This window comes from Gracilinanus agilis, chromosome 2 (assembly GCF_016433145.1).
Source record: "Gracilinanus agilis isolate LMUSP501 chromosome 2, AgileGrace, whole genome shotgun sequence".
Taxonomy (NCBI): Eukaryota; Metazoa; Chordata; class Mammalia; order Didelphimorphia; family Didelphidae; genus Gracilinanus; species Gracilinanus agilis.
In genome coordinates, this window is record NC_058131.1 from 551,663,446 (window position 1) to 551,687,606 (window position 24,161).

At 44.9% G+C, this 24,161-nt stretch overlaps 4 protein-coding genes across 5 annotated transcripts; 3 read left to right on the plus strand and 1 right to left on the minus strand.

Annotated features, from left to right (window-relative positions):
- The first annotated feature begins 158 nt into the window (after nucleotides 1-158).
- Nucleotides 159-8,552, plus strand: NEDD8 (NEDD8 ubiquitin like modifier). The gene is made up of 4 exons (XM_044665214.1): nucleotides 159-289; nucleotides 7,754-7,801; nucleotides 7,925-8,007; nucleotides 8,178-8,552. The coding sequence occupies exons 1-4, from the start codon at nucleotides 272-274 to the stop codon at nucleotides 8,272-8,274; spliced, it is 246 nt and encodes an 81-aa protein (XP_044521149.1). The 5' UTR covers nucleotides 159-271; the 3' UTR covers nucleotides 8,275-8,552.
- A 793-nt stretch (nucleotides 8,553-9,345) lies between these two features.
- LOC123237968 (magnesium-dependent phosphatase 1-like) lies at nucleotides 9,346-12,453 on the plus strand. Its single transcript, XM_044665213.1, has 6 exons — nucleotides 9,346-9,447; nucleotides 9,730-9,790; nucleotides 9,886-9,996; nucleotides 11,657-11,764; nucleotides 11,868-11,953; nucleotides 12,104-12,453. Exons 1-6 carry the CDS (start codon nucleotides 9,411-9,413, stop codon nucleotides 12,181-12,183), a joined length of 483 nt encoding a protein of 160 aa, XP_044521148.1. The 5' UTR covers nucleotides 9,346-9,410; the 3' UTR covers nucleotides 12,184-12,453.
- Nucleotides 12,454-12,484: 31 nt separating this feature from the next.
- CHMP4A (charged multivesicular body protein 4A) lies at nucleotides 12,485-15,489 on the plus strand. Of its 2 annotated transcripts, none has more exons than XM_044665212.1 (7): nucleotides 12,485-12,566; nucleotides 13,045-13,245; nucleotides 13,665-13,814; nucleotides 13,906-14,083; nucleotides 14,502-14,616; nucleotides 14,778-14,913; nucleotides 15,092-15,489. In XM_044665212.1, exons 2-7 carry the CDS (start codon nucleotides 13,215-13,217, stop codon nucleotides 15,157-15,159), a joined length of 678 nt encoding a protein of 225 aa, XP_044521147.1. In that variant the 5' UTR covers nucleotides 12,485-12,566; nucleotides 13,045-13,214; the 3' UTR covers nucleotides 15,160-15,489. The 2 variants fall into 2 exon arrangements, with proteins under 2 accessions (XP_044521147.1, XP_044521145.1); XM_044665210.1 differs by having other exon boundaries at nucleotides 13,668-13,814.
- A 743-nt stretch (nucleotides 15,490-16,232) lies between these two features.
- TSSK4 (testis specific serine kinase 4) lies at nucleotides 16,233-23,855 on the minus strand. Its single transcript, XM_044660060.1, has 6 exons — nucleotides 23,488-23,855; nucleotides 23,098-23,356; nucleotides 20,240-20,650; nucleotides 17,803-18,017; nucleotides 17,016-17,415; nucleotides 16,233-16,538 (listed from the first exon to the last, which is right to left on the minus strand). Exons 1-6 carry the CDS (start codon nucleotides 23,853-23,855, stop codon nucleotides 16,365-16,367), a joined length of 1,827 nt encoding a protein of 608 aa, XP_044515995.1. The 3' UTR covers nucleotides 16,233-16,364.
- Nucleotides 23,856-24,161: the final 306 nt, after the last annotated feature.

Here is a 24,161-nt window from a genome sequence, read left to right on the forward strand (position 1 = left end):
GTGAAGACTTCAAGATCCTCAAAGGACACGGGGCCAACATAGCTAGTCCGTCGCCCTTTTTGTTCACCAAGTCGCTGAGACGAAAAGAGCGGAGGAATTCTGAATAATTTTTGCTAGGGAATCAGATCCGAGAACTCCGGAGGCCAGGAGTCCGAACGCTGACCCGGAAGCGGAAGTTTTTTGCAGGCGGAGTGTTGGAGAACGGAGGCAGCGGCGGTAGCAGCAGCAGCAGCAGCGGTACATCCACAAGAGGCTTGGATACGGGAGCAAGATGCTGATCAAAGTGAAGGTGGGACCCTCTAAACCATGCCAGGAAGCAGTGGGACAGGATTTGACTGCTCTGACCCAGAGAGACCGAGCAACAAAGAGCAAGGTTTCCCCCCAGGGCTTTGGGCACTGACAACCCCTGGGCTGGGCGCGAGCGGTGATGGGAAACTGGGGCAGAGCCCGGCTTGGGGGCTTCGAGAGGCCTGACCCTAGGCTCCGCGCCAGGCTAGCGACTGCAGGGCCGCGCCTCCAAACTTCAGCCTCCTCCTTTCCGCTGTTATTGCTCCCCGCCTGGGTGTGTGCGCTTGTCTATCTAGGTGTCTGGAGAGCTTCCCCTAACTCTCAGGAGCAAATCTGAAATTTAGGGTCATAAATTTAGAGCTGGGACTTGAGTCCATTTGCCTCGACTCCCTTTAACAGAGTCAGTACACGGAGCCTCAGAGAGATTAATTCATCCAATCAGTCATACATGTCCCGAGCATCAGAAGCAGGGTTTGAGTTCAGGCCTTCAGACACCAAATTTGGTGTTTGATCTGCCACCCTGCTTCTTTAACCTTGTCTTTTGACCAGCAAACAGACTCGTCCCGTTTTGCCTTTTTTCCTTTCTTCCAAACCTTTCTCTCAGTAATGCACGCTCAGGACTGGCTCCAGAGCAATTGTCCCTGGCTCATTTGTCATAATATTTGGTGTTGGAAGTGACCATACATTATCTAATTTATTCCCTTCTTCTTATGCATGAGGTAACTGAGGTCCAGAGAATGTGCAAGGTCACACAAAGTAGTAAAGTGAGAGAGGTGGGATTTGAACCTGTATCTTCAGGCACTGAATTTTTGAAAGTCATACTGGCAGAAGGGGTGTGTGTGTGTGTGTGTCTGTGTCCCAGGGTAAGTCACTTAACCCCCATTGACTAGCCCTTACTGCTTTTCTCCCTTGGAACTAATACACAGTATTGCTTCTAAAATGGTATAAGAAAAGGGTTGTTTTTGTTGTTGTTTTTTTTAACAAAAAAGAAAGTCGTATTGACTGTCATTAGTGCCTTCCAAAGACACCTCTCCAAGAAACAAAACTGGGAGTATTTTTCTAGAGCACTTGACTTTCTGGGTGGGACAGTGACCAGGTTCTCCCATTATTAGCTTCATTTCCTTGGGTTGAAAGGTTATTTCTTAGTGCCCAGGATTTGGGACTAGCATCAGCTTTCCTCTAAAATTGCCCCTATTCCTTAGTGCATATATAAGGTTACTTCCTTTTTCTTCTCCTTATTACTAATAGATCATCTTTCCTAGAAAACTTTTTATCATAGAAAAGTGATCTACCAAATTACTCACAGCTATCTCTGGATTTTTCTTTCCTGCTCTTCCTTGTAACCTTCATTTTCTTCTTCTCCAGAGCTAATGATTAATGCCTTAAGTTTGGATAAAACTAAGGGATAGAAACTTGGGGAAAGGGAAGAAAAGGGAAACCATTGATTAATGGCTTTAGCTAGTTTGTAGGTCATTTTTTAATGGAAATACTGTATTGTAAGAAGGACTGTAAAGGACCATTTGCTAAGATATAATGGATGCCACTCTTCTTCCATCTACTAGTCCATCTATTTATTTCCTCTCCCCACCATCAACACCACAGCTTCCCTCCTGGCTAAACTATAACCTTGGGATGGATATTTTAATACTTTCTTCTTTGAATTAATATATCTGGATTTCATTCAGGAGTCCCATATATCCATCTGCTTGATGGACATTTCCACTTAGTAATCCTTTTTTTTTTTTCTTTTCTTTTTTTTTTTTTTTAACCCTTAAACGTCTGTGTATTGGCTCATTGGTGGAAGAGTGGTAAGGGTGGGCAATGGGGGTCAAGTGACTTGCCCAGGGTCACACAGCTAGGAAGTGTCTGAGGCCGGATTTGAACCTAGGACCTCCTGTCTCTAGGCCCGGCTCTCAATCCACTGAGCTACCCAGCTGCCCCCAACTTAGTAATCCTTTTATCTCTACAATTTATGCCAAAAATTAAATTCATCTTCTTAGGTCAGTTTCTTTTCAAAATTCCCTTCATCTAATTAATAGTATGATTCTTCCAAGCACAGATATTTGAAGTTATTTCTTGCCTTCATCCTGTATATCTAATATATTATTACCAAGCCGTGTCGAGTCTTCCTTTGAACTCATTCCATTTATCCCCTATCTTCTTCCATTCTTACTCCCACATTCTAATCCAAACTTTCACCTTCTTACATCTAGACTACTGTAGTGACTTTCAAGCTTATTTCTTTTTTCTTTCTATTCCTACCCATAGTCAAATTAATCTTTCTAAAATATAGTAAAGTAAAAAATCAGTGCAGCTAGAATAAGTCAAAAAGTAAATAATTGGAAAAAATAAAGATGTTTCCAAGTGTCTGCAAATGACTCCTCATTGTCCTTCACCTTAGAAAAGTCACATTTAGGGGGCAGCTGGGTAGCTCAGTGGACTGAGAGCCAGGCTTAGAGATGAGGAGGGCCTGGGTTCAAATCTATCTACAGACACTCTTCCTAGCTGTGTGACCCTGGGCAAGTCACTTAACCCCCATTGCCTAGCCCTTAACACTCTTCTGCCTTGGAACCAATACACAGCATTGATTCTAAGACAGAAGGTAAGGGTTTAAAAAAAAAGTGACATTTAAACCTAGGTTTCAAGCCAGTATCAGTTATGATTCCTCCTTACCTGCCCAATTCATCATGCATCCTCCTTCTCCTCCTTTGCCATGCCATTGACTTTTTTCACCCACTATGCTTTCCCCCCAGCCTTGTATCTCTGCTTGTACTTTTTACCCTTCTCCTGGCCTTTCTCCCTTTTTGCTTATCAAAGTCCTATCAATTTAATTCAATAAGTATTTGTTAAACATCCAGTATGTTAAAATAAAACACCATGCTAGATACTAAGACTATAGAGACAAAAATAAAACAGCCCCTACCCTCAATGAACTTACATTCTGTTAGAGGGATATAATATGTCAATAAATAAGGATGACAGGGAATGAATGAGGGAAAAGAAAGACTTGGTAAAGTTTTCTAGAAGATTTTGAGAAGGTAAAGAGCACTCAGTGGAAATCAACTTGGGTCACTTATATAGTATATCTCATAAAGAATTCTCCACTAACTCCAACCCACAATTGCCTCTCTCTGCCTTCACCATCCATTGTATTTATTGTTTGAACTTCTGTATTGGAGTCTGGAAAACTCAAATGTGAATCTTGCATTAGACCCTTGCAAGTTGTATTACCCTAGGCAAAACATGTTTTTAACTTCATGTGCTTCTCTTTCCTCCTCTGTAAAATGAGGATAAGAATAGCACTTAGCTCACATGGTCGTTGTAAAGAGCAAATTAGACAACATATATATAATTCTTTGCACTTCAAAAACTATTAGTTATTATATTTGATTTTATTCAGTTTAGCACTTTGCATACTTTTTTAATTTCTTCCCTCTTAATTTTGTGCCTGATAGTTTCATGTTTCTATACCTCATCTCCCTAGTGACTATGTCTTGGGCTAAGCAGTAATTCAGCAGATAACTGGCAGAATGGAATTGCATTCACCTCCAGGCAGAAATTGAATGCTGAATAAATTAAAAGGCATTTACTATGTGCCAACATAAGACTGTGCTAGAGATACAAAAAGCAATACAATTCTCTGACTTCTTTAATTGGAGAAGATAACATATCTAGAGGAAGAATGGTCGGGGAAATCACAGAGATGGCTAGTTAAAAGGTTCAACATGTTTACTTGATTACTCTTCCACAGTAGAAGTCTGAAAGCTGGGTGTCAGGGGAAAGAAGTTAGCTGAAAGGGGTTGGAGGGGCCTGGGAGCATCCAGAAAGATGGGTGAACTCACCAGTCCAAGAGGGAGGGGCCCCTGTGTGGAAAATAGAGTGAGTACCTTGTCCAAGGCAAGAGGGAAGCACAGTAGCTTCCAAGAAAATGGCAGCTGAGTTTGCCAGCTTCTGCAGAATTCCCTTGTCCATGAGCAAAGGCTCTGGGACCATGGACCTGGTAGTACCTAGGCCCTAGGGTGGGAGGCAGAACATGGCCACTTCACTAAGGTGTCACATTATACAGACACTAAAGGGCTTTCACTAACTCTAGTAGGGGAGTAGCAGCCTATGCTATTTGTTTGACTACAGATGAGAAAAGGTTTCCAGAGGAATAAATGAACAAAGCATTGACTTCTAGTTTTGGGACTAACTTAATATATGCTTAATAAATAAGTTCTGGGGACGGGAGTGGGGCAGCTGGGTAGCTCAGTGGATTGAGAGCCAGGCCTAGAGACAGGAGGTCCTCAGTTCAAACCTGACCTCGGACACTTCCCAGCTGTGTGACCCTGGGCAAGTCACTTGACCCCCATTGCCTAGCCTTACCACTCTTCTGCCTTGGAGCCAATGCACAGTATTGACTCCAAGACAGAAGGTAAGGACCTAAAAAAATAAATAAAGATTAAAACAAAGATAAAATAAATAAGTGAGTAAGTAAGTAAGTTCTGGGGATACTGACAGAAAAATGAATCAGTTCCTGCTCTTCACAGGAGCATACATTCTGAATGGGGAGACAATGTGCAGGAGAATCTGCAGAGCCGATGGAAAGGCCCAGTGGACTACAAGATGAAATCAAGCAGATGATAAAGCCATAAGTCTTTAGTGCACATATGCAGGTTAGATGGTAATGCCCAAATGTCTGGAGTCACTTAGAAATAGGGGATATGAGAAGTTCCCAGAAGTCCTCCCCATTACTGGAAGGATTACAGTTGCTAATCTCTGCTCATTCAAATAGTGACTCCCTTACAGTTGGCTAAATTTGAGGCTAGAGTAGAATAGAAACTCTGGGTTTCTCCATGAGGGTGAAGATAGGGATCAGCATCCAGAAAGAGGAAAGGAAGAGAACAATTTGTGTATTTATAGGAAGATTGGAAGAAAGGGCTCCCTGCAACTTATACTCCTCTGTATACTCTTGAGACCAATAGGACCTGGGTATGGAGAAAAGGGAAGGCTGGAGAGCTATATTCTTACAAGAAACTGGGGCAAAAATGGTCAAGGATTTCCTGCTGGGCTTTCAAGTAAAAGAGACAACACAATAGTTGCCCTTATAAGTCTATTCAATACTTAACTCCTGTGTGACAAGTTTGGACAAGTCCCTTCCCCGAGTGTCATTTTCCTCATCTGTATGTCAGTTATTAAGGACATTCTATATACTAGGCATGGGATGAGTTTATAAAGGCAAACATTAAATTCTTTGCCTTCAAGATTGTGTTAGATGGAGCCTAAGGGCCCATCCACTTCTAGATTTATGATCCTATGACTTCCCCCTGATTAAGAGAGTCTTCATTTTCTCTAATTATTTATTTCACATTGTATGATGTGACTCTGAGGACTACATATCCATTTTCTTCCTGGCTTTTGTGTGAGTGAGAGCATATTGAGTGCTGTAGCTTGGTTAGATATGAATAAACTAAACATAGTTTGAATGTTATTCTTTTTCCTTTCAATGCTTGAGGAGACTAGACCCACAAATGTAGAGTAAATAAAGTATAAAATAAGTTTTAAAATAGTGTTTAGCAGCATCAATAAGTGTGTGGCACTGTAACATTTATCCAGTTATCTTTTGCCTACTTTGGGAATATATTCTTTTAAAAGGAATGGGTTGGCCACATTGAGAAATAAAGGAAGATCATTGGAAAGCAAGTTGAGGGCTGCAGTCAAGAATAAAGATGATAAAGCTATGATCCAGAGATGTATGTAGCAGTGATGAATGAGGATAGAATGAAATGTATAAACACTCACACTCACAAACTCACTTTCTCCTCTGTGTAAAAGAGCAAGGGGGGATGCTGGTTAACAAGCAGTTTGGATTGATACTTAATATTTGGCTAGCCTGGGGAAAAAACCTCTGAAAGAGTAGAGTCTAAGTTGGGGATCTGACTTATGTGCAGACAGCCTAGGTCTTGAATCTTTACAGTTGTACAAAGGTGACACAGTGGATAGAACAATTCAGGAAGACATGAATTCGGATCCGGTGGAGACATTAAGAGCTGTGTGACCTTGGGCAGGTTATTTAACTTCTGACTGCCTCCATTTCCTTGTATATAAAATGAGGATAATAATAGCACTTACTTCACAAAGTTATGAAGATAAAATTAAATAATATTTGTAAACTGTTTTGTAAAAATGATATATAAATTATAACCATTTTTAAAATTTTCATTTAGAAATGAAGGTACAGGTCTGGGCTTGTGTTGGATGAGGGACACTTGTATATGATGGAGTTAGCTGAGAGCCCTAACATTCAGAGTCTGGATTTTAAAATTTAATGAAATTGATGGAAGTCAGAGAGGGATTTTGAAGAAGAGAATGATTAAATTAATGGTTCTTGAAGTCTATCTAGTCAAAGATGATCCCCAGCAGTCTGTACAGATCCTTATGATTATCTGTACACCAGGATCTTATAGAGCAGCATTTCTTTGTTTCTGGCATTACTTTTCTTAGAACACCTCTCATTGGTATTTCATCAAAAGCAGAACCAGTGTTCTTTTTGATTTGGGGGAAGAAATTTTATTCTTTCAAAAAATGACAAGTAGCATATCCTTTAATCCTGTAATATGTAGATCTGTATATCAGAGAGGTCATAAAAAGGAGGAAAGGACCTACTTATTCAAAAATATTTATAGCAGCTCTTTTTATGGTGGCAAAGAATTGGAAATTATGGAGGTGTCTATCAGTTGGGGAATGGCTGAACAAACAATGTTAGCAATGGAATAATTTTGTGCTATAAGGAAAGATAACCAGGATAATTTCAGAAAAAGCTGGAAAGATCTACATGAATTGATGCAGAGTGAAATAAGCAGAACTAGGAGAACATTATACACAATATCAGTAATATACAGTGTTCTGGAACAGTTACTTCTGAAGGACTTAGGACAAAGAATGCTATCCACCTCCAGAGAAAGAACTGCTGGAGTTGGAATGCAGACCAAAGCATATTATTTTAACTTTAGTTTATTTGCATTTTTATTTGGGGGTTTTGATTTTATATTATTTTTCTCTTACAAAAATGAACATGGAAATGTTTTGTATGATATAACCCAGATCAAATTGTTTACCATCTCTGGGAGTGGGGAAAGGAAAGAGGGAGGGAGATAATTTGGATCATATAACTTCAGAAAACATATGTGGGAAATTATTACATGTAATTGGGTAAATAAAACATCTTTGAATTAAAAAAAAATTTTTTAATGACAAGTAGGAGATGACTAGAATAGATATCTGTTCAAAGTAGACCAGGTATCAAAACACTTAATGACTATTGACATAAAAATTTAAGAGGAACCAAGAGGTTTGGTTTTCCAGTCCAAGTTGATTGACAAGGTGCATCTGACTAATAATGGTAGTTGATCCTTGGATAATAAGAAGAGAGTTATACATAGGTGGGCTGGATTCTGGGAATTAACAAAGCCCTTGCCTGTTTCAGACGCTGACAGGGAAGGAAATTGAGATCGACATTGAACCCACAGACAAGGTAATATATTCCCTTCCACACAGTTACTATGATCTTTTCATGTCCCTCTCCCCATTTCCATGTGCTCTCTACATGCACTCTCATTTCCCTGGCCCAATCCTTTTCCATTTCATCTCCTTGCAGGTGGAACGGATCAAAGAGCGGGTGGAAGAGAAAGAAGGAATTCCTCCACAGCAGCAACGACTCATCTACAGTGGCAAACAGATGTGAGTGAGAGTAAAGGTCATGTTAGTCCTACAGATAAGGGATCAGTGGGATCAGAAAATGAAGGGGAGAGGGGTTTAATTTGTTTTTTCATGAGGCAGGTTTCCTAAAGGATAATTCTTAGTAGGATAGAATTGTCAGCCAGATTTTTATTTCCTCCTCTTTTTTCCAGGAACGACGAGAAAACAGCTGCTGATTATAAGATCCAAGGGGGCTCAGTTCTCCATTTGGTGTTGGCTCTTCGTGGGGGAGGTGGCCTTGGGCGGTGATGGACCTCCTTCTACTTCATCCCCTCACCCCATCACTCATAATGATGCGCCATGTACCCTTCCACTTCCTGGGACAACAGAACCACCACATCCTCCCCAGGACAGATACCTCATTGTTTCTGTCTGTTGCTGGGAGGTCTGTGAGGACCCCAGAGTCCAGCCCTCTGGGTCTGCAGGGCCCTTGGCTAGCTGTTGGTTTTTAGTTTGTGGTCTCGCCTGCCCCTTCCCTCGTGGCTGTGTCCTGGTTGTTAATAAAGACATTTCCCAGCCTTCTGGAATCTTTTGTCAGCTGTGTTCAAATGTAATTGACTGAGGTGGAGCAGAACACCGTTGGTCTGAAGGGGCATTATTAGACATAGAGACGAAAGGATGGGACCATTAGGATCCAGAGACTTGGATTAAATATGGCCGTAATTGGTGGTGGAAACTAGAGGAACTAAATTTCTAATATTGTTGGACCTGGAAAATGGGTTCATGCAACAGGCTATAATTTTCATGACCACTGTTTTCTGAGTGTTTTACTGAGGGTTCTGCACTATTTCTTGAGATAGTTTTGTTTTGTTTTGAGTAGAGGTTTTGCCTCAGTTAATATGAAAGAGGGTGCGGCCAGAGGGTTACTGGTGCTGGAGGAGAAGGGGATGGGGGTTATGGCCAGGAGTAATGGCGAACAGAAGGGTAAAGTGAGCATTTTATCTTTCAAAGAAGGGAGGGAATAACTTGCAATTAAGAGCCTGTGTTCCAGCCCCAGCTATTCCAATTACAACTGTGCCTGTATGGCAAGACTTATTGTCCTGGGCCTGTTTCATCTGTAAAATGAAGATTAGACCAGATCTTCCAGCTACACACCCATGATCCTAGGACTGATTGGGAGGAGGTGCTACTTCTAGTAAGGTGAAAAAATACCTATCAACAGCCAGCAGGAATGTTGCATGGACATTCTAGGTCCTAGGTCTGGGAGCTGTTCCCATAGCGTCTTCGGCCGTTCCTCAGCTCCACCTCTGGTGGGCGCCACTGGCCTCGGTGCAGACCAAGGAGCCGGCGCTCTAGCTGGCTTCTCTCTGTGGCCGGATATGGCGACTTGCTAGAGAGGTGGCCAGCCCCGTGCTACGCCTGCAGGACCCCAGCAATCTCCCGCAATGGCCCACCTCCCGCAGCTGGCAGTTTTCGACCTGGGTATGTACTGCTTAGGGGGAGAAGGTGCAAATGACTGCAGATGCAGACTTCCTTAGTTCCTGATCCCAGAGCCGGAGCCGGAGACCTCCACCCAGCCCCGCTAAGTCTCGCCCCCTAAGCTTCCTCCTCCTCCCTCGACCCCTCCCAGCACATTAGACCCCACCCCTTGAGCCCTTCCGCGGGAATCCTTCCCGGCTTGAGCTGACAAACCCCGCCCCCAAGCCTTAGACCCGCTCCTCCCTCTGGCGGGAACCTGCTAAGCCCCACCCTTTTCCCTTGCAGATTACACTCTCTGGCCTTTCTGGGTTGACACTCATGTGGAACCCCCATTTCATAAGAGCAGGTGAGGTGAAATGGGAACGGGGCCCAGGCTCAGGGACGGATCGGGGGATGGGCCAGAGCTGAGGCCTTTCCCGTGGTCTCCCCTGTCCTGTCTAGGGATGGGAGTGTGCGGGACAGCAATGAGAAGATCGTTAGACTGTACCCAGAAGTGCCCAATGTGCTGGAACATCTGCATGGCCTGGGGGTGACCATGGCTGCTGCCTCCCGGTAAGGACAGCCCGTTCTATGCATCAAATTTTGATGGCGCACATACACTGTACTAAAGGATGGCTAATACAAAGATTTAAAAAATGACACAGACCCTACCCTCAAGAAACATTCTTCTGTGCTTAGTGTGGGAGGCTTAGATGTGTAGAGAGATAAGTCTAATAAAAGTAGTGTGTGATGGGGCCTAAGGAGAGGGCCAGTCTTTCAGTATGATTGGGAAAGAAGAGAACATTTTCAGCTGGAGATACCAGGAAAGGAGGAGGTCTCCATGGAGGAGACCTAACTGATCTGAGACTTAAAGGCAGAGAAGGAATCTGAAATGTGAAAAGGATAAAGTAGTGCATTCCAGACAAGGGAGTCGACACCAAGGGAGTTCTCAGAAGAGATTTCTACTAGTCCATGTCTATACCTTCTCAATAATTTATAGTATATATCCAGACAACCTTGGGAAACTTAGAAAGAGCAACACAATGACCAACTACAATTCCAAAAGACTTGAGATGAAACATGCTTACCCACTCCTGATAGAGGGGTGATGGATTCAGAGTACAGATTAAGACTTTTTTTTTTTTTTTTTACCATGGCCAACACAGAAAATTTTGTTTGACTAAATATGTTTATAACTGGTTTTATTTTTCTTGCTTTCTCATATAACAGGGTTGGGGGCAGGGGAAGAGTGAGAAGATGCAGATTTGAAAATAAAATACAAATTTTTTAATTTTTACCTTTTGTCTTAGAATGGATATCAGTTCCAAGACAGAATATCAGTAAGGGCATTGGAGTTAAGTGACTTGCCCAGTCATACAGATAGGAAGTGTCTGGGATCAGATTTGAACCCAACTCCAGACCTGGTGCTCTATCCACTGTGATACTTAGCTGCCCCCACACAGTTCTTTAATGATGTCTTAAATTCATCTTCAAACTTCTTCACGTATGTGTTGCAGCTGCTCACATACCACCACATACCCATCCATTGACCTCTTTAATTTTCCAAAGGCATTTGTATTTTGTTTAACTGCCAAATAACATTGAGGTGGGAGACTGAGCTGAGACTGGGGACCAACTAGGTAGCACAGTGGATAGAGTGTCTGACCTGGATTTGGAAGAACCTGAGATCAAATCTGGCCTCAGACACTTCCTGTCTGACCTTTGTCCTTCTTAGTTTTATTAAAGGCAGATGGGTTTTTAAAAAAAAAACTGAGACTGAGAAACAGCTAGTGATATAAATGACAGATACACCATGCATGGAAGAAATAAAGTACTAAAAAGGGGCAAATAGGATTGAAAAAGAGCAGGGCTCTAAAGGTCAGGGAGAGCCTATGGCTAGAAATAAAAGGCTAAGAAATCTCTATTATCTCCTTTAAATAGTACTGTCTGTGGTCAGACCTATGAATTAGATTGTTTTGGCAGCTGTGAAGGCACCTTCAGAATTCTGCTTGGTTCTAGTCTGATCACGTTTTCATTTTGTAGGGGAAGCCCTCTCCAGTGTTGCAACTACACTGTAAAATTTTTTTTAAGAGTTAACAGTTCAAAAGTAGATGTTAATTTGTACAGCTTTGCATTTTAACATTCCTAATTTCATCTGTTGATATTTTCCAAGACTCCAGGATGTTTCTAACTTAATCCTATCCTATAATAATTTTGTGTCTCTTCAACCTAGAACCAGTGAAATTCGAGGGGCCAATCAGCTCTTGGAGATTTTTGATCTCACTCGATATTTTGCACACAAGGAAATCTATCCAGGCTGCAAAGTCACACACTTTGAGAGGTACTCAGGGATAAGAAGAAAAATTAAAATATGACTCTGTCTAGCAGGCATCGTGGGAGGGGAAGGAAATAACCCCGTCCTCACACAGTCATGTTCTATTCAGATTGCAGCAGAAGAGTGGAATCCCTTACTCTGAAATGATCTTCTTTGATGATGAGAAACGTAACATTATAGATGTCAGCAAACTGGGTACTGAATGGTGGTATTGGGGAGAAAGGGGCCTTAAATATAGAATACATGGGGTAAGAGTAGGCTTGGGAGTGGCTAATTTGCATGCCAGCAGGGGTTCCAAAAATGGCAGAGGTAAGACTAATCTCATAAAATATTACTCCCTTCTAGGTGTCACCTGTATTCATGTCCAGAGTGAAATGAGTCTTCATACTCTGACTAAAGGCCTAGAAACATTTGCAAAATCTTGAGATAAAGATAAAATTCAGCCATGCAGATGAGAGCCCTGGACACGGACCCAGGAGGAAGAGAACAAGAGGAATGCATTGTCAAATCATTTGTGATTTGTAAAAAAAAATATTGTGAGATCTAATGCAAGACCCTTCCCATACTGTGAAGTCCTCTTTGTCCTCATATATATGGGTCAGCAGTACTGCCCAGCACTGCATCCAGGCTCTGTTTCTTGGAATGTCATCACAAGCATCCCTAATAAATAAAACTTCCTGTGGCATACTTCTGTACTTCCTCTGCCTGCCTCTACAGAAGCCACTAAAGCTCACCCTGGACAAAAAGGATCTGGCAACTTGGGAAACAGCATATGTGCAGGCTGGTGGCTCCTGGGCCTGCTGGGGCAGTAAGTCCCGTCCTAGATGAGGAAGGGGAAAAGATTGGATTTAGGGCACTTGGGTTCTCATCCTTCAGCAAACGGTTTTCTGTCTCTGGTCATCCAAGCGGTCCAAGATCTATAGCTGGAAAGGTCCAGAAAGGCCACTCTGGCAGGCAGCCTCAGTAGTACAGCTGAAGGTTTGAGACCCTTGAGTGGGATCCCCCAAAGAAAAGGGCAGAGTCACAATCACTAGGTCAGGGCTTTTCCCACCGCATTAGTGGACCTCAGTTTCTTCATCAGTAAAACGCTGGCGACAAACTAGGTGAAAGCCCTTACAGATCTAAACCAAAGACTTCCAAAGCTTGTCCAGCTCTGTCTCCTGGGATAAACAGTTCTCCCTATTCACTGGCTGGCCGGGAAACATCGGGGCCCTTTAAAATGTTTGGGTGTGTAATCAGGTGACTTTCGTCATGTGATAAACCCTGGTTTGGGTACACTTTCCCAGGTTCTGAGGTTGGTGGCGTTCAAAGATGATGACCCAGAGCCTTGGCCTGGGATTGGCCAGAGGCTGGCAGGGAGGGGCCTTCCTGGCCCTGAAAGGCGGAAGTGAGTGAGGCTTGGGGAAGCCGAAGCCAAGTGCAGGTTTGGTTCCTCATCCGCGATCCGGGAATCGGAATGAGCAGCCTAGGGAGGCTCTTTGGCAGGGGTGAGCCTCGGTGGAAACCTGCTTTCCCGTAGATGGAGGTGGCTGTCCCAGCGCTGGGGTCCTACGCTCGAGGGAGCAGGGGAATCCTGCCTTTATTAGGGGCTGAGACAGATGCTCGAGAGCATAGGGTCCCCTTTCCCCTGCTCCAGCGGCCTCGGGATCCCCAAGCCAGGGTTCTCCCGCAAACACCTTCCCTTCCCCCTCCTTGTCCTCTAATTCTTAAGTAGGGACGTGTTCAGGATTTTAATGGCAGGAGTACAGGCCATACTGTACCTCCTAACTGGATCAGGACTTCTGGACAGGTTCTTTCCAGGACCCTCGCAACACCCACCCAAACATGTTCTAAGGCCCTTTGGTGCTAAAAGTGACTGGGAATAACTTCCCCTACTCAGCACTGCCCCCTGCTCCATTGGCCCCAGCAGGGAAGGAGAAGGACCCGAGCCCTGAAGAAGCAATTCAGAAACTTCGGGAGACGGAGAAGATACTGATCAAGAAGCAGGAGTTCCTAGAACAAAAGATCCAGCAGGAACTGCAGACAGCCAAGAAGCATGGGACCAAAAATAAGAGAGGTATAGGGGCAAGGTAGAAAGGACAGAGCCATTGGAGGGGGAAGAGTCTAGGGACTTCTCGAATTGATGGGTGGATTGTGGACTGGGTCAGCTGCCCTGCAGGCACTGCGCAGAAAGAAGAGGCTGGAGCAACAGCTGGCACAGACAGATGGAACTCTCTCTACCCTGGAATACCAGCGTGAAGCCATTGAGAATGCCACCACCAATACTGAAGTACTTCGAACCATGGGGCTGGCTGCCCGTGCCATGAGCAAGGCCCACCAGGACATGTGGGTAGTGGGGGGAGGGGAGGATATGGGCACAGATTCTAGGAACAGAATGACTGCTATAGATCCTCATGCCCTTTTTTTTTTTTTTTTTTTGGTAGAATCAGTCTTCCTGGGCTTCCACAAGTTAACCCCTACTTCAAAGCATTCTCTTCCCCTGGTTTAGACACAGAGAAAAAGTATAAACCAGAGCACCTGATTCTTTAAAAAAAAAAAAAACCCTTCTAATGAGGAAGATCCTACATATCCTTTCTTTGCAACATGTTCCTATCTGCAGACTTCTCTTGGTTCCCTCTGCCAGGAAGTGTTGGGTTGGGCCAATCAAGACATGAGGCTGAAGTGGGAATGGGAATAGTTTTTTTCCACCACTGGGTGAAAGTCAGGATCTGCCCTGATTCTTTACCTACAATTCTGCCCCTAGGGACATCAACAAGGTGGATGAGCTGATGTCTGACATCACAGAGCAGCAAGACATAGCCCAGCAAATCTCGGATGCCATTTCTCGGCCTGTGGGCTTTGGGGATGATGTGGATGAGGTAACTGGATGGAATTAGTGCAAGGATGGTAGAGGAAATTGGAGAAGGTCAGAGAATGTGAGGTTAATGGGGAGTAGACTTTGAAGCCTTGGGTCTTTACAGGGAATTCTTGGCAGTACAGGTTTTCCTGATAAACACCTGACTAAACTTTCCACTTCCAGGATGAGCTGTTGGAGGAACTAGAGGAACTAGAGCAAGAGAAATTGAACCAAGAGCTACTGAATATGGAAGAGGATAAAGAAGCAGCACCAGTCAAGTTGCCCAATGTACCCTCTACTCATTTACCCACCAGCCCAGGTATTAAACTCTCCCTGGTCAGAGGAAGAGTACTACATTGCCTATGACAAGAGTAATGCCTAACAATGTAAGATCCGTGTCAGGGGAAGGTTAGCTCGTGGTGCCTTAAGTTATCACTGGGAAGGCTGGTTGGAGAATCCTAAGGAACATAACCTTTCTCTGTTTCTTTCCCCCTTAGCTTCCAAGGCTGATGAGGAAAAGGAAATGAAGCAGTTAGTTGACTGGGTATCTGGAAGAGTGCCTTGATGATCTTGAAACTCCATTCAAATCCCTTCTTTTTTACCCCCCCAAGTGCCAATGTACTGAGCTGAAGGGTTTAAACCTCATGAGACCTTGGTGAGGACATTAGTGTGACCCATCCTGAGGGGCTTGATGCCTTGACTGGCACACAAGGTGTTTTGTTTTTTTGTTGTTTTGTTTTTTTGGGGGAGTCAGGGAAGGTGGAAGTAGGGAGAAAAATCCCTGGACCATTTTTCTCATTTGAAGCTGTTACAAAGGCCCTTACTCTCAATAAAACTGGGCAGCTGGACCCCCTTTGTCTGCCATGTCTTATCAGGCCTTGGGTCCCTACCTCAAGTCCTTGTTTCAGTTTATTTCTTTAGGGAGAAGGGGTGAATGGGCCTGTAGAATCTCCTAAGCTCTTCACTGTGTATATCAGGTGAGTTGATTGATTTGTAAAATGTACTTGGACAGTGCCATAGTTGATCAAACCCTTCTAGTATTTTGCCACAGAATTTTTGCAGCACAATTACCTTTTCACTCAGAGGCCTGGATATAGAATCCAGAAGACCTGTGTTCAAATACTGGCTGTCACTTGCTTTCTCTATGACCTTTGATGAAGTCCCTTAATCTTTATGGAACTGTTTCTTCATCTTTAAAATGAGGGTGCCAGACTAGGTTACTTCCAGCTCTAAACCTCATTTTGTGATCCTAAGACACTCCTTCCATTTTTTAACCTTAATGATAAAAAAGGGTAGACCTAGAAGTTGACATTTCTCCCTCTCAAGTCTCAAAGGTTTGTTAAATGTCTGATTGGAACCCTATTACTACAGTGTTTGTGAGAGGGCCACTATGAGAAATGCTGGCATAATGTAATCATGTCCGAATCTTTTAAAGTTTGAAGGAGATAAGCAGAACAAAACACTTTTCTTATTCCCCATCTCCTCCCACCCTGTATGCACATTTCTTTAAAGAAAGCACAGGCCAATATTTAAGTTTAAAATACCTTTGCAGACTACAGATGGAAGCCAACCTCTAGAACAGTCTAGAAGTGACTCTTTCCAAGCTTTCCCTGAGGAAATAATTTCTTTTCCCCTGCTGATACAACTAAATGGGAATGAGACTTTTTGTATATTAAAAAAAAAAGAGAGAGAGGGAGAGGTTCTGCCTCCCCTCTCCCCACCCCCAACCCTACCCTAATCCCCTCTCCCTGCCTCCTTCCCCAGTCCTACTCAACTTGCAGCCTCCTTAGCCTGTGTGTTGGTTTGTGGTAGGCACAGAGCCTCTAGCAGCTGGATTTCGTGGGTGGGCCTCTCTGGCTGGAACTTGAGCACCCAGGGATCCTTGATGATGTCCAGGATGGTGGCCCGCCTGGCAGCCGGGCGCAGTATCGAGTGAATCAGGTTCTGGGGCAGGGGAGAGAGAGGCCATGGCTGAGCTTGCCCTGAATTGTGCTGCCCAGGAAATGGCAGCACCTGGACCTGAAACAGGAGCAGGACTGCCTACACTACAACCTTGGAGAAAGCATTAGACTGGAATTCCCTCAGAATTAATAATGCCCAGAATTAATGCCTGGATAGGGATTGCGGGCATGGAGACATCAGGCTCCTCCAAGGGACTGACAACATACTTCTGCCCTGAAGCAGCAGAAACTTAAGTTTTCTTAAACTCAATTAATTGCTGATCTGGAATGAGAGGGTTAATTATCTCCATTGGCCTTTCTGAATTCTGTGGGGATACGGCTAGTGGGAATAAGTGAGGTCCCTGGAGTAGGTAACAGTGGATGGAGCCTTCCCTTGGCCCTGCTGTGGTTCGTTTTGGATATCTATCCCACCTTCTATGGGTCAACCCAAGGGCCCTAGCCCTCCCAGGGGGGCCAGCACCTTGCAGTCCGGAGCGACGGGGTGGTTATGTGGGAAGGTGACCTCCTTCTGGGTCTCTCGAAGCAGCTTTTTTAGGTTGGTGTCATCGAAGGGTAGATGGGCAACAACCAGCGTGTAGAGAATGACGCCCATGCTCCAGGTGTCAGAGAGGAAAGGGTTGTAGGGCAAACCCAGCAAGATCTCTGGGCAAGCATAGGCGAAACTACCACAATAGGTCTGGCTGAGGTGAGAAAAGCAGCCTATGAGGTGCTGTAAAGGGTTCTTCAGGGTCGGGGAAACAGTCGCCACCATCTTAGAAAAGCCGAAGTCAGAAATCTTCACGTTTTCCCGCTTATCCAGCAACAGGTTCTCCAACTTTAGGTCCCTACCAGCAGCAGAAGGCCTGGGGGTCAGGCCGGGGCTGGGGAGAGGGGTTAGTATTAGGCTGGGAGCTAGAGGGTCAGGGGTCAGAGGATAGAGGTGGGGGAATGGAGTTGGGTAAAAAAATGAGTAGAGGTGGGATGCTAGAGGGGGAAAACAGGTCTAGGTATAAGGTTAAGAGAGCAACCAGAGGCTTGGAGCCTGGGTGGCTCTGCATAGTACATTGCATACAATGGGTGCTAGATGCCTTAAACAGATCACTTAAATGGAGTGGGAAGGACTGACTAGTTGCAGAGAGAATAGGAAGAAAGAAGATAGGCTAGGAGATATGTGTGTGGGATGAGGTCAATGGAAAGAAGGCTAGGAAAGCTGCAGTGAGACCACCCCCCTCTGGGAATCAAAAAGTTCCAGATGGCAGTGCCCTCACCGGTGCACGATGCCCTTGCTATGCAGGTAAGCGATGCCCAGGGTGACCTGGGAGAACCACTTGCCGGCAAGAGCTTCAGAGCAGGCCCCGTAGCGTTGGATCCACTCAAGAACATCGCCCCCCTGAGCCAGTTCTAGGATCATGTACACACGAGATGTGGTCTCAATGGCCTGGTAGAAGTTGATTAGATACTTGTGCCGCAAGACTTTCATCACCTGGTCCCAAGAAAAGGAGTTCATCAGACCTGGCAGAACAGGGCTCATGACTTGACTCTCAACCCTTTCCTTCCCTTTTCTAGCGAAGTTGTTAACAAGAGCAGTTACTTATATTTATATAAGGCTTTGCAGCTTACAAAGCTCTTTAATCCATCTGGTTTTTATCGGAATCTCAAAGCCACCTTATTAAGCAGGGAGAGAGGGAAGGTATTGTCATTTTACAGATGAAGAAACAAGGTTCAAGACTGAGGTGATTGCCCATGGTAATACAGCCAGTAAGCAGTGAAGCCCAGCCATCTCACATGATTTGCAGAAGTGACCTAATTGGTCTATTTCAGTATTTTAGACTCTTTTCCTTTGGCTATAGGAGAAGGGGGGGTGTATTGGAGCTGAGAAAGGGTTACACATCACCTGGGATGAGTAGTGTTTGTACCAAATACTTCTTCCTCATGTTCCTTTGACCCTTTGCAATCGGGCTTCCTTCCATTTCAAGCCTGCTATTGAAATCGTTCCGGAGGGTCCCAAGTCACCTCCTCTATATCACCAAATCTTTTCTTCTTGGTCTCTTTTATTCTTTGATAAACTCATTTCCACCCAAAGCTTCAAATATGGTCTCTCTGCTAAGGGCTTTTCAAGCTCATCTCCACCAGAATGTCCCATGTCTTTAGACTCAACATGTCTAAAGTTAAGCTTATTACCTTTTCCTCTACCCATTCCTTCTTCTGACTCACTGTTTCTGCCTGTGGTTTTATCCTTCATTCTGCCTTACATTTTCATAACCTTGGTGTTATCTTATGCTCCTCTCTCACCCACCTTCTAATTAGTTACCAAATTATTTTGATTTCATGTGAGTACCACTGTTGGATCCATTTTCTCTTCTCTATTACTATTGCCATTATTCTAGCACAAGTAGGAACATAATCATCCTATAAGTCTCCTGAAATAGCCTCTAGCAGGTCTTTCTGAATCTACTTCTCTCCCTCCCCACATCCTATCTTTCATTTTACTGTCAGAATAATATTCCATATTCATAGATTTAGTAGTTTGCTCAAAAAGCCCAAGTGATTATTTCTTCCTGAGGAAAAGTCCAACTCCTTTGATAAACCAGACCCCACCCCATCTCTTTTATCTTACCTAGAATTTCTATCCTTCACACTGAGCTCCAGTTAAAAACTAGTCATCTCTTGCCAAATGTTATGTGCCCTCTTCCTTCCAGTGTTCTCTGGCCCTAGAATGCTCTTCTCCACCCCCAGCCTCTCAATTTCCCCTCCATCTTGTCCTGTGGAATTCTTACCCATCTTTTACAATCTAACTTATTAATATAATCATTAACATCAAGTAACGAATGCATTCTAAGGCTGACAAAACACTTTACCTAATCATCCTATTTGATTCACATAACAACACTTAGAGGGATATACTATGGATCTGGTCATCCCATTTTACAAATAAACTTAAAACCAAAAAGATATAGTAGTCAGCAGAGGGTCACTCAGCTAATAAGCATCAGAAGCAAAATTGGAACTCAGGTCAGTTCCAAATCCAATGTTCCTCAGTCATGTAATAATGCATGTATTGTATAATAGGGTGCATTACAGGGACAGCTACCTAGGTTTCACAGTAGATAAGAGTGCTAAGCCTAGTCTAGGCAAGGAAGGCCCAAGTTCAAATGTAGCCTCAGACACTGACTCTGGGCAAGTCACTCAACCTGTTTGCTTCAGTTTTCTCCAATGTAAAAATGAGAAATAAGAACACCTACCTACCAGGATTGTTGTACCAAATAATATCTGTAAAGCACTTAGCACAGTGCCTGTACATAGTAGGTACTATATAAATGTTAACTATTACTATAATCTTCCATATTTATGTTTTGTCCCCTACTGAGTAAGCTCCAAGAAAGTGGACACTATTTCATGTATGATAATAAGTATATTAATGTGGTATGAAACAATATCCTATAGGAGGTATAAGTCACCAGGTAATTGCTGGATAGAATTGGAAAGACTTCCTGGAGAAGGTGACTTTTTAGGAAAGCATCATACCTTGGAAAGAATGCTGGTCTTAGAATCAGGAAATCTATATTGGCTTATGAATATGTTGAATGAATGGATCATAGATGTGGTTCAGCCCTGGGTGGGAGGGGATTCTAGGTCATCTAGTCCCATGTGATAAAGGCCCCAATAGCCTGACCCTCCAAACTTGCCTCCCTTTCCCATCCCCACCTGGATCTCACGGGGCAGGAACTTGTTAAGATAGTCCTCAGAGGCTTTCTTTTTGGAGATGATCTTGACAGCAACAGTCACTTTTTGTTTAGTGTAGAAGGCCTCATAGACCGTGCCATAAGAGCCATTACCAATCACCTTGCCTACTTCATAACCATACTCTTCCAAAACAGAGCGGTAGACCACTTGGGTTGTTGGTGGTGCTTTTGAAGCCTCAGTGACATCCCCTCGCCCTTTGGTAGTAGCAGTGCCGGGCGGAGGGGCACGTTGGCCTGCGGTGGCTTTGACGTCCAGGGAGGCTGACGCCCTTGGCCGCTGGGGGCTGCGGCGCCGAAGTGAGGCCGACCCCCAAATGCTTGCCTGTATATTCACCCCAGCTGGGGCCACAGGACTATGTTTTCTATTAGGAATCTGGAGGGGGATAGGAAGGAGGAGGGGTGGACTGCTCTTTTTGTCTCCAGTAGTTGTTGTTCCTTCTTCCTCCTCCTGGTTACGGAATGCCCCCAGTTCCCATGTTCCGCACACATCACAATCTGTTCACTGCCCACTTACTGGCCACAAAGCTTAAGGATAGAGCATGGCTTGAGAACTTGCAGGGGCCTTCCTCCACTCCAGGTGAACTATCTCCATAGATCCTTACTCCTGTGTGTCAGGTCTGTGATAATCCACAAGTAGTGATCCAGGTAGTCATTATCAGTCATCTAATAGGGCCGTGTTGGTGAACCTATGACACTCTTCCAGTGTAGGCTTCCTCCTTTCCCCTCTCCACACAAGCATGGCAACAATTCTCACATCACCCACCCTTCTGCCCAGCAGCCCAAAGGGAGTGCTTCCTCCTTCCCTGTCTAGGGTAAGGGGGTGGGGAGTGGGGTCTTACATGTGGCATGAGGGTTGTAGTTTGGGCACTCGTCTCTAAAAGGTTTGCCATCACTGTTATAGGGGCTGGGGAGGGAATAAAAGCTATTGCAGAATTATACTGTAGAAAAAGTCTTCCCTTCAAGGTAGCTCTGTGGGGTACCTTGGAAAGTTGTGGCCTTGGGAATCAGAAGAATGGAGTTCAAGTCCCAGCTCTACTGTTTTAACTGCCCCCTCTGGGTTTTAGGTTCTTCAGCTATAAAATTAGGGGGTTATATGACATGCAGTCTTGGGTCCCTTATACTCTTAACTTTCTCTTTTTCCAAGAGCAGCAGACCCCTTCTATCTCCTCACTCCTGCTGGAAAACTACACATACAGATTACAGTATAAGTCATGAGGTAACATTCTAATTATCTCCTAAAAAATAGTCTGTTCCTAATGGATCTAGAGCCCTAAATTCTTATGCTGGTCATATTTCCAAATCCAGAAAATAGGTCATTCCCCAGGGATTATTACAATGAAAAAGACCCACTAGGACCTCTCCAATTTTCTTCTTGGGAACAAGGTCTCTAAAAATGAAGTAATCCTAGGCAAGAAGAAGGGTAGTAATCACAGTTAAATCTAAGATCTCACTAAGTGAAAAAGTCTCACTCATCTCAGAAGACAATCTTGCTTTCACCATATGTACTACGGGAGGGAAGTCTGGATGATTCTGTGGGTAATATGTCTCCAACCCTTGGCTGGTTTTATAATAGCTGTCATTTGTTTAGGAAACCTTCATACATGGAGAGCTGAAGTCTGCAGGTAGAGTTACTAGGATTAGGCTGGAAAAGGATGCATGTATATGGGTAAGTTGAATTTGAGGTTCTGGTTTCCCCCCCCCCCCATTAAAAACCATTGGCCCAAAGCATTTCACTTTGGCATCTCTTTATTTCCATGAGTAGGGGGCGAGGTTGTTTTGTGAGTGGTTTGAGTTTTGCAGAAAAATCTCAAGTTCTCCCAAGGGCAAACAGTACCTGGGAGTGGTTGTGCCACTGGGTTCCTCTTTCTAAATAAAGTTCTTTTAAGAGAGGAGAGCCAGCACTAGAGTGCATCAAGGTTGAAGCAGTTTTTCCTTTCTCTCATCTTCACTATCTCCAGCTTCTCTTTTTAACCTACATACGGTGAATTCCTGCGAAGTTTTTCCTTCTTAAGTTCCAGGAAGGAAAGGATACTCAATGCCCCAAGCTATTTTCATGGTATTTGATTTGGGCATGGCAGTGGTGGTGATATTGAATCTTTTCTCTCTGGAATGAGATTGTTCTTGGGCTAAGAGAAGTTCACCCCGACCATTGGCCAGGAACATCCTAAATGACCCTGTTGGACAGATAATGTTTTCTTCCTGGGGATTAGGAATCAATGAGAAGGCAGAAAGAAGTGGCCCCCTGAACCTTGGAAAGAGAAGAGTTCTGGTCAAAGTGACAGGACGGGGAGGAATTTGGCTTAGGCTTTCCAGGCAGCAGTTGCCTCCACTTTCCCTTCCTAGGGCCCTCCTCTTCAAAACACTGGAGATCTTTATCTCTCCTATTCTGTTCTTCCCACCCCTTTTGTTCTCTTCCATAATATACTGTAGTGCATTTGAGCACACTTCTCTGCTCCTTTATCAGCAATCACTGCATCATATGTGGGGCACGTAGGATTTCGGTTTAGACTTAGCAAAGGTGGTCAGGTTATGTGACTGTCGGACTTGGAAGAAAACTATCTGGGTTCAAATCCAACCTCTGCTACGAGGTGCTTAACGTCTCTGGGGTTCGGTTTCCCCGTCAGTCAAACCAAAATGGAAAAACGAATTCTCTTGGTTCTCACTTCTCAGCCTCCTTTGCCTGATCTTCTCTGCCTGGGACTAGAACTCCTGACAGGCACTCCAGAAATGTCAGTAGGGTTGGAGGGGCGTAGTCTGGGCTTTTAGAGTCTTTCCCACAAATCCGGGTGTAAAGAAACTACATGCTGGTCCTTCGCTGACCCGGGAAGCGGTGCCGTCAGCCCAATGACAGGGCCTCAGCCCGAAGCCACTAGCCTTCCGGACCCAGGGACGCAGGCCTTGTAAGCTCAGCTGGGCTCCTGAAGCCCCAGCTGGCTGCCGCGGTGTGTGAAGTCCCCGCCCTCTGTGGGCGGAAGTCTGGAATCTCGACGTGTCCTGGGCTGCCCACGCAGCTTGCCGGAAGAACCCCCGCGTTCGGGGACAGGCCGGCTCGGTCTTGATGCAATCCACCTGGAAAGCGCTGTTGGGGTACAGGGCAAGGGTGGGAGAGAGAAATACTGAGTCAAGTTTAAAACTGCAGCCCCAGTGGCTGCTAGAAACAGGCGCATCCTGGGTCAGCCCCGAGCCCGGCGGTCCATCGGACGTCAGGACCTCTCCAGCGCTGCTGCCGCTGCTCTGGGAAAGACCCCAACCAAGAGCCCGTGGGCAGCAAGGGCCCCACAGAGGCCGCCGCCGGCGTCGCCTCGGTCACCCCTCTTGCCTAGGTGAGGACCCCGGGCCACGGGGTGGGGGTAGGGACCGGAGCCCGAGAAGTTTCTATGGAAACAGAGCGGGGGCGGGGCAGCGCGAGGGGTTGGGGGTGGGGAAGGGGAGTCGTCTGCTGCTGGCTTGGCTTGGCTGGAGCTGGACGCCCCGCACTGTCTGGGTCGCGCGCACCGTAGCTCTGACAGCGAACTTATCCTAGCCATAAATGGGGAGGGAGGGGAGCAGTCTCGCAGGTAGGAACCAGGTCCCTTCATGGGAGGACAGAGGTCTCACCACTTAGCACTATACATTGGAGCTGTAAGGAGACCTTAGAGGTCATCTAGTCCAGCCATCTCACTTTACAAATAAGGAGACTGAGGCACGGGATGGTGAAGTGACCTGCCCCGGCCCAGATGGTGAGTGATGGATTTGGGACTTAAAAGTTGGAAGCGCTGTGGAGAGTAGCCTCATCCACCCTCACTTTGCAGGAAGAAGATACAGCCAGAACTCAGTAATGGACTACATTCTGCCAGTGCCTGGAACACATGTGGGGGGAACAGAGGATTGGGCTAGGTTTGTGT

What these genes read in the sequence shown, in the direction of transcription:
- NEDD8 (XM_044665214.1), top strand. An exon ending in ACATTGAACCCACAGACAAG is followed by an intron (nt 7,802 to 7,924) that starts GTAATATATTCC and finishes ATCTCCTTGCAG; the next exon opens with GTGGAACGGATCAAAGAGCG. An exon ending in ATCTACAGTGGCAAACAGAT is followed by an intron (nt 8,008 to 8,177) that starts GTGAGTGAGAGT and finishes TCTTTTTTCCAG; the next exon opens with GAACGACGAGAAAACAGCTG.
- LOC123237968 (XM_044665213.1), top strand. Translation starts at nt 9,411, where the DNA reads ATGGCCCACCTCCCGCAGCTGGCAGTTTTCGACCTGG. An exon ending in GCTGGCAGTTTTCGACCTGG is followed by an intron (nt 9,448 to 9,729) that starts GTATGTACTGCT and finishes TTTCCCTTGCAG; the next exon opens with ATTACACTCTCTGGCCTTTC. An exon ending in AAAGTCACACACTTTGAGAG is followed by an intron (nt 11,765 to 11,867) that starts GTACTCAGGGAT and finishes TGTTCTATTCAG; the next exon opens with ATTGCAGCAGAAGAGTGGAA.
- CHMP4A (XM_044665212.1), top strand. Translation starts at nt 13,215, where the DNA reads ATGAGCAGCCTAGGGAGGCTCTTTGGCAGGG. An exon ending in AGGGAGGCTCTTTGGCAGGG is followed by an intron (nt 13,246 to 13,664) that starts GTGAGCCTCGGT and finishes CATTGGCCCCAG; the next exon opens with CAGGGAAGGAGAAGGACCCG. An exon ending in AGCAAGGCCCACCAGGACAT is followed by an intron (nt 14,084 to 14,501) that starts GTGGGTAGTGGG and finishes TTCTGCCCCTAG; the next exon opens with GGACATCAACAAGGTGGATG.
- TSSK4 (XM_044660060.1), bottom strand. Translation starts at nt 23,855, where the DNA reads ATGAAGGGACCTGGTTCCTACCTGCGAGACTGCTCCCCTCCCTCCCCA. An exon ending in TCCTGCCCCGTGAGATCCAG is followed by an intron (nt 18,018 to 20,239) that starts GTGGGGATGGGA and finishes TCTTGGGACCAG; the next exon opens with GTGATGAAAGTCTTGCGGCA. An exon ending in CCGTCGCTCCGGACTGCAAG is followed by an intron (nt 16,539 to 17,015) that starts GTGCTGGCCCCC and finishes CCCCTGCCCCAG; the next exon opens with AACCTGATTCACTCGATACT.